Here is an 11875-nt window from a genome sequence, read left to right on the forward strand (position 1 = left end):
TAAAGTAGGATTGAGACCTGCATGCCGCAGCTTGAACTGGGCAAGACTGAAAGGGGGTAAAGTAACAGGCTCAGAGGGGCTGCAGTGGGGATCAAAGTCACATCAGATGTGATTAGTGTGGATGCTCTTCTAAGAGAGTTACTTATTGATCAGATGTCTGGTTTTCCATGTGCTATCATTGAATGCACAAAATCAAGGCTATTTTAAAAGATCTTCGGCAACAAGCATAAAACATAAAAATAATGTGACCCTGCCAGATTCTCTAGTAGATATGAGCAGAGTTGTACATTGGATTTTCATCAGAAACAGCCTTTAATTTTTTCATTTATAGACAAGGTGGTTAACAGATGCTACCAAGCCAGTGAAACAGACACAAGTTCATTCAAACCAAAGGTATTCTCTAAATCTGTGGTGGGGTCAGGATGGATAAAGCTGACCATGAAACGTAACTGTAAGAGAGGGTCAAGAGAGTAAATGAAACTGCTCCACATGTCAACTGAAGAATTTCAGTCAGTAAGAAGGCTGGTGTTTGGCACTGTGCCACCAGCACTGCCATTTTTAAGCACATCTGTGCCTCCTTTAGACTTACATACACTCTCATTTACTCATCCCACCTTCTATTACCCACTCTCACCATGAGCAAACACAGCTCCGATCAGATACCAAAATGTCCCTGGATATTTAAGCTGCTCATAATTTATATGTCCAACCAATGATCCAAACACATTTTTTATTACACCTGTTTCCCAGACATCCATGTATTCCCCCCACTAACATGACCATGAGTAACCCAGTGGAAGCTTAGAAACAAGCTTCACAAAGTGGTGACCTGCACAGCTACTAGTGCCAAGAGGTCACACTTGAATATACTCATCCTGACCCCCCAGCAGGACACCTGGCTTGCCAAAACAGTATCACTAGATCCACAACCTGCCTGCATAGGAGTGTCTAACAGGTTCTGCAAGCGTCAGGAAAGAGAAGGGCTCAACAAGAGATCTTTTGTATTGACTGAACACACAAAAAAATTGTAAAAAAACAGTATTAGGTACAGGAGAAAACCAGACAGTGGTAAAAAACCCACACAAATATCATTAGAAAAAATAAAGCATTTATTATGATAGAAATGGTAGAAAACGCATGGTGGAAATGAGAAAATGAGAGAAATTAATCACTACATTAAAAATGCAAACCACTGTACACACACTGTGCACAGCTTCTAACCTTGTGAGAGGCCAGCAGCCTCCCAAGGGGCAGGATGCTTGTGTCCTGCCAGCAGGCAGCAAGGAATGGACAACAAGAGGAGTCTCCAGGTATCCAAACCCAGCATGAGCATCATGTTCAGGAAAGAGGACTCCAAGCCCTCTTGCTCTGTTTTTCTCCTGACACTCTATTCCAATGCTATGACCTCTTAGAGTAGCAGCTGAACCACAGAAACAAAGGCTGACCAACAGCTTCCCTCCATCATCAGCAGAGCAGTGGAGCTACACAGGTTCTGCTCCTGCACCCAGAGCTCAGAGAGGCTGGAGAACCCTCCTAAGCCACCTGAAGGGCAGCCAGAGTGGTGGGCCATGACCCAACCTTGAAATGCAGGCTTTCAATCCAGAGAGTGCCAGTAGCCCCAGAGGCACCTTGAGAAAGCCTGGCACAGAAACTCCGGCAACTCCATCTGAAGCAGCGCTAACCATGTCTTCTGTGGACCTGGCCCAGGAGGAAAAGTCCTCCTAACTGGTACTGGCTACGTCAGGGGCCTACCTAGCAGAAAAACTGGGGGTCACAGTGTAATGGCAACTGTCTGGAAACCTGAGGGCAGCTACTGAACATTTGCTCCTTAAGGTTTTTACCTTCATGGCAAAAAAACATGGGCTCAGAGTCTCTGTTTTTCCCTTTCAACTCCCTTAAAACATTCTGATGCCTAAAGTAGTCCCCAAAGTTTTGTACCCAACTGCACTAATCATTCAACAGTTAATTACCATGTTGTACCTAGGCATTACAAGGCCTCTGAAGCTTGGCAAGTAATACATGCTTCAAAATGTAGAGATTATTGCAAGATCTACCTGCACCGTTTGGAAATTAAGCATCACTGATAATCTGGCCAAGTACACCTGTGAGTGTGAGCAGAAAGATCTCTAATTGTCTTCATCCTACATATGCGGAGAAAATGGAGTTAAACATGAGTCTGCGTCTCACCGTTTGGATGAACTTGTTGCATATCACCTTCTTGTCACCCCTGCAGAAAAAGAGACAAAAATGACTATCAGTGAGTCTAGTAACACCACCCATTCTGGTTTATGTTCAGTCCTAGTGTCACCAAACACAGGCCATCTAAGTTTCAGACACTAGCTGTCTATCACAAGCCAGCTATAGGGAGAAAACTAAAAATACGCCCACCCTGAACTTCCAGAATTCTGGTGACCTGCCTTTCTGAACACCTTTAGCACAAGACACACACCAGCAAATGATGCTGGTGTAAGGCAGGTCTGTGCCAGAATTCTATACCTATGAAACAGGGGACAGGAGCACAGGCTGCACAGCTCCAGCTCCACAGGAGCTCAGCTGATGTGTGCAGGCTCCACAAGGGCTGTGCCCATGGACACCCTGTCTGCTGCTGACCACAGAAACAGCTGAGTGGCTCCCGGCAGGTTCAACGATGGGCATCAAAGTTGAGACATCATCATGTTTTTAAAAGCTGCATAGATGTGGTGCTGACGAACATGGTTGAGTAGTGGACTTGGCAGTGCTGGTTGAATGGTTGGACCTGATGATCTTAAGAGGTCTTTTCCAACCAGATGGTCCTAGGAAAACAGGCAGCAGGCAGGAAGGAGAGAGCTGCCTCCTCCTCACGGGCCGGACCCATCGGACTCACCACTCCTCTCCGATCCTGTAGACATAGACGATGTTGTCCGTCTGTCCGATGGCGATTTTGGTGGAGTCCGGGGAGAAGGCCATGCCTTTCACCACGTAGCTTTTCCGGCCGTACTGTGAAGGGGATGGCAGCCTGAGCCAGTGGGGAGGCCGCCGGGGCCCAATCCAACCTGCCATCCCCAGAGCCAGACAAGCACCTCGCAGCCCAAACCCGGGCCCCAGGACCGGTACTGGTACCGGCCTCAGCCCTCACCTTGGCCTCGGCGGGTTTGGTGGAGAATTTGTCTCGCTGTTCGCCCTGCTCGTCATACAGCAGCACCACCCGGTCCGCGGTGCACACGGCGAACCGGGCGCTGCTGGCCGACCAGGCCATGCAGGTCACCCGCGCGATCCCGTCCTGCGGGGACACATGGACTCAGCGCGCCCGCTCCCACCGGCCCGGCCCGGCACCCCTCCACCTCCCCAGCCCGCTCCCTGCGCCCAGCCCGACCTGCGGGGTCAGCAGGGTCCGTAGGTGCCGCAGCTGCATGGCGCTGAACGCCCAAAACGGCACCGCTAGCAAAGCGGATCCTCACGGTTCCCGTACCCGCCGCCGGCCCCTCCCCCCGTTGCCGCGGCAACCCCGCTGCCTCCGCCGCCGCTGACGTCAGCGCGCCGAGCCCTGCGGCGGACGAACCTCCCGTCACCCGGTACCGGATCAGACATGGAGGCGCTGCGGGCGGCGGGGCGCGCTGTGCTGCGGAGCCCGCGCCTCACCCGGCACGGCCTGGGGCTGCGGCGGCGGCGCAGTGAGTGCGGGGCCGGGAGAGCCGGCGGGGCCGGGCGGGGGTCGTCAGCTCCGTCTGCTCGAGGCAGGGACGCGGCCATTGCCCGCGGTGGGAACGGTGCGGGGCACGGCTGCGGGGAGCGGTGCGGGGACCGGGCTGTGCGGCAGGGATGGTGCGGGGAGTAGCGGGGGTTCGGGGAACGGGATGAGTCGGGGGCTGCCCGTGCTGCTGTGGGGCTTCGGGCGGAGGCTCCAGTGTTGGGGTGCAGGCAGCTGTGGGGTGCGGACTGAGGCTGGCAGCAGAAAGGTGTTCTGCTGGCCCGACTCCCCGCCATGCTCCTCTGTCTGCCGGCAGCTTGCCCCACTTTTGAATCGAGGCCACCGGTGCCGGCGGTGCCAGGTGATTCCGGGGGTGACAGGCAGTGCCGGGGGTGACAGGCAGTGCTGTGGGTGGCAGGCACTGTGACACACTGTATCCCCATGTACGCCCCTGTCTCTCTGCAGGCAGAGGCACACGTGCCGCAAGTGTGTCAGGCCTCAGCGCAGGCTGACTGCTATGCTCACTGCAGCACAGCCAGGTCCAGCTGAGCCCTGGGCCTGCAGGCTCGCTGCCCGTGTTCTCTCAGTCACAGCTGCCCAGAGGCTTTGCTGGGGAGGCAGAGCTCACCCTGGCAGCCCCAGGGGGCACGTTGAGGCTGTTCTCAGAGTCTGGAGTTAGGGCAGTGCTCCTCTGCCCTGGGGACAGATCCTGCATGGCACCACATGGGCTCCCTGGTAGCTAAAATTTTTGGAGGAGAATGCTGTGCTAGTTAGGTCTTCTGATTTCCCTGTGGTTTTGAGTTATTACAGATGTGAGTCAGAGCCTTCTGCAAGTGTGCCAGTAACGTTCAGGGAGCTGATCCTAGGGAAGAGGTGAAAAATAACCGTGAAAAGTATTAGCTTATCATGAACGGTAGATACTGAGGCAATTCCCAGGGAAGTGTTTGTAGCAGAGCATGTCACTTCTGTGTTCCTGTTCCTGCCCACCTCTGTGGGCTGAATCCACAAGAAGACTAGAGAGGCTGTGACTCCCTGTGTCTCAGCTCTAGTGCATAGCTTCCCTCTCATCATCTGAATGCCCTCTGGAATGTGAAGCAAGTAAATGTGTCCTAACATCTGCTTCAGCTCTCCTTGAAAGTCATCACCAGAGAAGTGCTTGGTACAAGAGTGGCGTTCCTCTGTGTGTAGCGCACTGATCTGAGAACTAAAGCTCTAGTCTTGGGTGAGGGTGAACTGTCGAAGCCCATGGCTTTGTCTGGTGAGATCAGAGATACAATGGATGCTTTTACAGTGCTTGCTTTGTGTGTTCTCTGCTGATGGCACTGGTGTTGGAACCAACTGTAGAGCCAGGGCTCCTTCTACCAGTGCATTCACCATGTGGCAGAACCTGTTGGTTCTGAAGGAATGGACTGGTTTCTGTTAGAAGCTGGAAATGCTGAGGACTATCCCTTGGGAATCTACCTTGAGTGAGCAGACACTCTGCCCATTTGATTTTTTAATTTTATTTGTCTTGACTGCAGCAATAGGGTTTGAAAAGAGAGAGTGCAGGAAACAGCCAGTGCCCCTTTAATTCTGTGACCTGCAAAGAAATGCATGTGGGACCTCTCATGGAATCATTTAGGCTGGAGAAGATCTTTAAGATCATTGAGTTCAACCAATGATCTTCCTCCCTCTGTGCACTGGAGCTTATCCATAAAATGTGTTTTCCTGGAAGCTATTTTTCATCTTTGAAATGCCAGGCTGAGCTCTCCCTTAGCACAGAATCTTTGTGGTGCTGTTGCATCCCAGTCACCCCAGCTTGGACTGTGTGGGCTGTCCTTTCCCTGCTGTGAATGACAGTTACCAGGGGGTTTGGCTTTGGTTGTATGGCAATAACTTGGGGATTTTAATCTGTCAATGTGATAGCAAATGCTGCTGCTCCTGAGGAGTGCCAGCAGCTCAGGTGGGTGAGAGGAATGTAGTACAGAGCACATCCTGCTTGTAGTGAAAGAGACGAGACCTGGAAATACAAGGGCTTTGCAGATAGCACTGAGCCCCTGTGCAGATCTGCAGGATTTTACAATCTGTGCTGGTAGAGCCTGTCCCTTCAGGGATGGAGGGCTGAAAGCCTTGAGTGTGAACTGTCCTCTCATTCTGTTCCTCTTCCAAGAACGTCACAGAGCCAGGAGAGTGCCCTGCTGTGTGCAGATAGCTGCACTGCTGTGGGGAGCAGTGAGCCTGGGGGTGGCTCTGCTGGGACTGACCATGGGGCTGCTGGAAAGTGGCTTATGTTGCCACGGGGTCTTGTCTTTGCAGAGCTTCCCGAGAGCTGGGCTGATATGCAGGAGCCGCTGCTTGAGGGGATGTGCTTCACGCTCAAGTACCTGGGGATGACACTGGTAGAGAAACCCAAAGGAGAAGACATGGCTGCTGCTGCCATCCGCAGGATTGTGGCCACGGTGAGACCTGGCCCGAGGCCCCTGCTGTGCTGGAGTGGAGAGGAGGCAATTCAGAGCGTGGCCCCTAGAGTCGGGGAAGTGTCCATGTCCCAGGCTTCATCCCCAGGGCAGGACTGCGCTGCTCCCCAGAGGAGGGTGTCTGGTCTCTGCCTGTGTTCTGGGGGAAGCTGTCCTCCTACAGGACACCAGGAACTCTGGGAGCAGAGCTGTGCCTGTCACAGCATGGAGAGGAGGGTGAAGGACCAGGGGAGGTGGGGTCTGTCCTTTCACATGTGTGGGGCAGTAATGTCAGCAGATTCCTGGGGTGTTCACTGCAGGGCACACCTGATCTCTGGGCTCTGTTTTCCCACCCCTGCAGCAGGGTTCCAAGTGGGTGGCACTTTGGGGGGACTCCTGCCAGCCAGGCAGGGTGAAGACCCTTGCTAGATTTGCAGAGGTGTCTAGTGTCTTGGTGTCTTCCCACTGTCAGGCACAGGTGGGAGCTCGCAAGTTCCAGAAGGTGATTCTGACCGTGTCTCCAAGGGGCATCTCGCTGCAGGATGCAGACACGAAGGAGATGGTTGAGAACATTTCCATCTACAGGTGGGCATGGTGGCCAGGTATTGCCCAGCAGCCAGATGGAGGTTGATGGAATCTTGAGGATGCAGGGAGCGCTCTCATTGGTACCTTCTAGCTTAGGTCTTCCTTTGGCTCCCTGTGGCCCGTGCCCACTCCCTTCTGTACCCCACAGCACTGCCTGTGTCTGAATGCAGGTGGGGACCCGGGTGGTCTTGAGTTCTGGGTCAGCCCATCTGCCTTTTCCCTGGGCCCTGCTTGTCTTCTCTGGCATTCCATCAGGATGTGAGGATGTGGAGGCTGAAGGCTAGAAAGCCCCACAGCCAGGACAGGTCTGTCTCCCCAGTGACACAGAACTCCCCTTCTGGCTGCACTGGGATGGGGGTACCATAGGTTGCAGCTTACTAACAGTTGCTGCGAGAGCTGAGGGGGGTGTTTTTACTGCTGCCAGCTGTGCTTTGGCTGGGTTGGGTGTCTGTGGGTGCTGGCTGTGAGGGGAGGGCTGCAGGCTGGTGGCTAAATGGGAAACAGAAATATGACATCTCCTTGGTTCAGAATTTGAGTCTCAACACCAGAGGTGATGTGCCAAGGCATACCATCGTCCTACCTGGCCTCCAGTCTTGCCCTTGAAGGTGGTCATCCACCCTTTTGTGTTCCTTTTGTCTAGTGCTTGGGTTGATCTGTAAAGCAGAGGGCCGAGGAGCACACTGGGGCAATGCGGGAGGGAATGCCTGTGGGTGCAGTGACCTTACCAGATGTAGGTCTTGCCCCTGGCCCTTGCTGTGGGGTTGGGCTGCCTGAGCATCTGGGGCAGATGAAAATCTCAGGCTGTTGGTATGCTGGGAGCAGGGAAGAAGACATGCTGGGGTCCTTAACTGCCCTGAGCAGCTCCTCTCTGCCTGCAGGATCTCCTACTGCACAACAGACAAGCTGCAGAACAAAGTCTTCGCTTATGTTGCCCAGAGTCAGGAGAGCGGGGCACTGGAGTGTCATGCCTTCCTCTCACCCAAGAAGAAGATTGTAAGCACTTCCCTTCTGCTCTTGGCTCTGTGAGGTAAGGGTGGGTAAGCAAGAGCCTTCCTTCTCCCCCTGCAGAGTGAGAAGGCCCTTACCTCTGTGCACCTCAGCTGGAAATGGAGCCAAGGAGCACAAGTATGCTCAAACACTGCTGAGGCGGGTAGTGAGTGAAAGGAGATTCTTCTGTCCCAGCTCCTCTGGGATCTCCTCTTGGGCTTGGCTGGCCCACCTGGGCAGACAGACACAGCACTGAGCTCCGGCCCTCTCTGTGCAGGGAAAGGCAGCAAGGGAGCCTGGGGGCTCTTGGGCCTCATGGCAGCAGGGTTGTCTTGTCTTGAGGACCCAGGTGGAAGCACACATTCCCCTTTTTTCTTGTACACAGGCCCAGGCTGTGACCCTGACAGTGGCCCAGGCCTTCCAGATGGCACTGGATCTCTGGGAAGCAGCACAAGCAGGTAGGAGAAATTTCTCAAACATGTCTCTCTGCTTAGCCCTGGAATCAGGGTCTCCAGTATGGGATGCTGTCTCAGGCTGTGTGGAGGAGAGGTGACTTGCTGCCTGCCTGGGGAAGCACACCAAGCAGGGAGAGTGTTGTCCCTGCTGCTGTGTCCTCTGCCACTGGCCCAGCTGAGTGTCCCTGCTATCCATGCCAAACCTTTTTGCATTGCTGACCTGTAACACCAGCCCCAAGCAGTGATCTTCCACCCCTGTCTGCACCCTCTCATTAACACAGCAGGGGTGCCTGTCCCCTGCCCACAGTCCTGCCTGTTTGTCTCATGCTGGACCTTCTCCAGGTTGCAGGCACTAGCTCTGCTGCTTTTGCCCTGTCCCAGGCTCTAGGCAGGAACAGCCCCTTCACCCTTCATGTGTCTTGGAGAGCAGTGAGCCCTGCAGACCAAGTGAGCCAGCCCCCTCGGGGAGCCCTCCCTTCAGACACCAGTTTGGGGTACAGTATGTGCAAGTCTGGCCCATGCCCAGGGCTGTCTCGCAGTAGGGCAGGAGAAGAGTGACCCTCATGCACCTCCCTCCTCCTGACACTCCAGAACCCTGTGGGTATCTGCACAGCTCCCTCACACGTGGTGGCCTGACGTGAGGAGGGGCACTGTGCTCTGCCTGGCTCACAGGGCAGGCTCTTTGCTCTGAGAGCTCTCCTGCCAAGCCCAGCAGTGCAGCAGCTCCCAGCCCTGCTCTGCTGGCACTGTCAGACAGGGAGCTGGGACCTGCTCTGCACATGTGGTGCTATGGCCAGGGATGGGATGCTGTCTCTGAAGGAGGAGACCCTTGGGTCATCATCTTGCCAGCCTGGGCTAAGGCTCAGCCCTGCCCATCTGCACTACACTGACTTCATGTCCAGAACCAGTGCTGCTGGTCTCACTGTGCTCCTATCCAGAAGCCTCTGGATGTTTAGTCCTTGGGCTCATGGTTCTGTCACTGGCCCAGGCTGGCAGTGCGGGGGGGGTGACACGTGCTTGCAGACAGCTCCGAGGTGCTCTCTGCCTGTCCCTCTGTCCCCAAGGTGTGCTCACCTCACTCCAGCCTCTGGGCAGCAGCTGCCTCAGGTTGTTCCCTGCTCACAGCCTGTGTTTGGAGAGGACACGAGAAAAGCCGTGGTCTGTCCCTCCCCTTTTGTGCCTGTTTGCTTGAGCCCCAGGTATTTCAGCAGCCCAGCACTGCAGATGCCATTTTTCCCCCCCAGCCTGTAGGTACTCTGTGCCATGCCTGATGGGTGACTGTGTCTTGTGAAGGAGCTGGGGACTTCCCTGCTACTCCAGAACAGGCTCTGAGCAGCCCAGTCTTGCTCCTGGCAGAGACCTGCCCAGACAGCCAGGTGACATGGTGTTTTTTTTTCTTTTGTTTGTTTGCCAGGAGGAGGAAGAGGAGGAGGAAGATGATAACATTGGTGAAACCTTGCCTGGGTAGGTGGTGAGCTGCTGCTTACGTTTAGGGCTCTCTCTGGTGATGGCTGTCATATTTCCTTTTCTGCACCCCATGCAAGGGGAGCTGCTGGAACTCCAGGAATGGTGGGAGCATGGAGGAGCTCTGCATGGAACAAGATGAGGAGACTTCCTGCTTCTTTCTGTGCCTCTGTCACCTGAGAGGATGAGTGAACAGGGAGCTGAGCTGCGGAGGGGCAGATCTTTTGCAGTGGAGCAGTGAGGGGACAGATGCTCACCCTCAGGATGTACCTAGAGATGTTCCTTGTTCTGTTTCTGCCACTCTTTGCTGAGGACAGCCTATCCAGAGGCATGCTTCTCAGGTGGGACCCAGAGTTGGTCCTCTCCTCCCACTGATTTCCCCTGGCCATACTATGCATACTGTTTTCTGCGTAGTCTAGGGCCCGGGGCTGAGCATTTTGCTGTCAGTGCTGTGTTTGGGAAGAGGTGATGGTACCAGTCTGGCAGTGGAGGACTAACTGTGGTGTATGGTGGTGTTCCATTGTGGCTGTTCTCCATATAGCTGGCACCTGCCTGGGGTGACAGTGCCACTGGGATGAGCCTGGTCTGAGCTGGAGCCAGCTGGGAATCAGTGCATGCACAGACTGGAGCTGTGTGTGTCTCCCTTTGTGTGGGGGCTCCTGATGTGGAGGTGATGCAGCTTTGCTGTTCAAGGACAGGCTGGCGTGGGGAAAGGGTTTGGCAGCAAGTGGGCTGGGGCCTTCTGCACCCTGAGTGCACCTTGCAGGCACTCTTGGGGTGCTCTGTCTCTCGGGCCTTGCAAGTGGTATGATGGGTGCTCTCTTCTCTTCCAAAGCAGCATGGAGGAGCTGGCAAGGGGAGCCCATAGTGCAGCAGGTAAGTTCCTTCCTTTAGTGCTTCATGTCCTGCATGAAGGGGCTGATGGCTGGCCTAGGCAGGTCTGCCGCCTCTCCCAGGCTGTGCTGGGGTCCCAACCATGCATCTCATGGACTGGATTTTCCTCCCTCTTGCTTTTCAGACTCAGCACATCTTGCAGCCAGAGCAAGCTCTCCTACTGCACAACTGCTGTGCTACTGCCTGGGACAACCCCCCAACAGCTGGTAGGGGCTGGTAGGGGTTGTAGATCTCCCCACAGCTGGCCCCAAGGCACCCCTGGACTAAGCCAAGTCTCAGCAGTGATGGACCAGCCACTCAGGGTTCACCTGTGCCTGCACCTGGGCCAGATAGTGCCTGCACTCACACCCAGCACTGCCCAGCAGGCAGGGGTTCTGCTGGCACAGGCCATGACACCCGCTCCTTGTCCTGCTCTCCACCTGCATGACTGCCTCAAGCTGCTGCCAGTCCCCGTGGGGACTGGACGGGGCTCCCCAAGCCTGCTGAGCCACCCTAGAACCCGGGCAGTGCGCCTGGGACTGCACCGAGTCTGACCTGCCTCGCTTCTTCCTCCCACCTTGTTCCTCGTGGTGGCAGCTGGGGACCAGCTGAGGCTGAGCAATCCCCTGGAGATGGTGGAGGACTTGCTCAGCATGCATGACCCTCAGGGAGCAATAGCTCTTGCCCTGGAGGAGCGAGGGAGGAAAGCCTTACCCCTGCAGTGCAGCTCCACACCCTCTCACCAGTGAAAAGAGATGGTTTTAAAAGAAAAACTCTGCCTTTTTAAGGAAATAAACTGAGTTTTTTACTGTTGTCATTTGAGTTTGAGTGCTGGATGGGTTAATGCACAAGTTCAAGGGACTGTCTCTGCTGTGCTGCTTGCCATGAGGCTTCCTGGCCTGCAATGAGGGTCTGGGTTGTGCTCTGAGCTCATGGACCCTACAGGTGACCTGGAACTTCCACATCTGCCCCAAGTGCTGGCCCTGAAGGAGCTATCCCCCTGTGCTAGGCTGCCAGGACACTGGGGCCCCTTGTTATCTGGGGCAAGAGGGAGGGAAGCTGGTAAAGAACTCATGATAGTAGGCATTGCTCTGCCCCTCCAGAATTGCACCTCTAAACACTTTCCAGGGCACCAGAGATTTTTAAAAACTCTTGTATTTCCCTGACAGCCCTTGTTTGTTTTTTTTTTTTTTTTTTACTGTACTGCCCTAAAAACTAAATTAGCTGGCAACACAAGGTGGTGTCTCCCTGGAGCCCAAGTTACAGCACAGCACCACTTGGACCCCACTGTGATGCGTTGCTTCCCAGGTACACCTCACCCCAGGAGCAGCATAGCTCCCTCCCCCCAGCAGCCTGGTAGTATCTGGCCTCATCTTTCCTCCTCGCCCTGCTGCCAGGGTGTCCTGGCT

The 11875-nt window shown here is 54.8% G+C and overlaps 2 protein-coding genes across 7 annotated transcripts in view; one reads left to right on the top strand and one right to left on the bottom strand.

Moving 5' to 3' along the window:
* Window positions 1-3482, bottom strand: part of IFT172 (intraflagellar transport 172) — a 37360-nt gene extending 33878 nt beyond the window's left edge. For all 4 annotated transcript variants that reach the window (XR_011725488.1, XM_071742411.1, XM_071742410.1 and 1 more), the window contains exons 1-4: window positions 3353-3482; window positions 3116-3259; window positions 2864-2976; window positions 2188-2227 (exon numbers count right to left, since the gene is read on the bottom strand). Coding sequence is in view for 3 of the 4 variants with exons in the window: in XM_071742411.1 (XP_071598512.1) it covers window positions 2188-2227; window positions 2864-2976; window positions 3116-3259; window positions 3353-3391 (336 nt within the window). In the remaining variant the exon portion in view is untranslated. The remainder of the gene's footprint in view (window positions 1-2187; window positions 2228-2863; window positions 2977-3115; window positions 3260-3352) is intronic.
* Window positions 3483-3492: 10 nt separating this feature from the next.
* On the top strand, window positions 3493-11283 carry LOC139795431 (low density lipoprotein receptor adapter protein 1-like). 3 transcript variants are annotated; one of them, XM_071742415.1, is made up of 9 exons: window positions 3493-3650; window positions 5963-6105; window positions 6575-6687; window positions 7566-7680; window positions 8060-8132; window positions 8511-8623; window positions 9544-9593; window positions 10429-10469; window positions 10612-11283. In XM_071742415.1, exons 1-9 carry the CDS (start codon window positions 3566-3568, stop codon window positions 10695-10697), a joined length of 819 nt encoding a protein of 272 aa, XP_071598516.1. In that variant the 5' UTR covers window positions 3493-3565; the 3' UTR covers window positions 10698-11283. The 3 variants fall into 3 exon arrangements, with proteins under 3 accessions (XP_071598516.1, XP_071598517.1, XP_071598518.1); XM_071742416.1 differs by having other exon boundaries at window positions 10432-10469; XM_071742417.1 differs by lacking the exons at window positions 8511-8623; window positions 9544-9593 and having other exon boundaries at window positions 10432-10469.
* Window positions 11284-11875: the final 592 nt, after the last annotated feature.

This window comes from Heliangelus exortis, chromosome 3 (assembly GCF_036169615.1).
Source record: "Heliangelus exortis chromosome 3, bHelExo1.hap1, whole genome shotgun sequence".
Lineage (NCBI taxonomy): Eukaryota > Metazoa > Chordata > Aves > Apodiformes > Trochilidae > Heliangelus > Heliangelus exortis.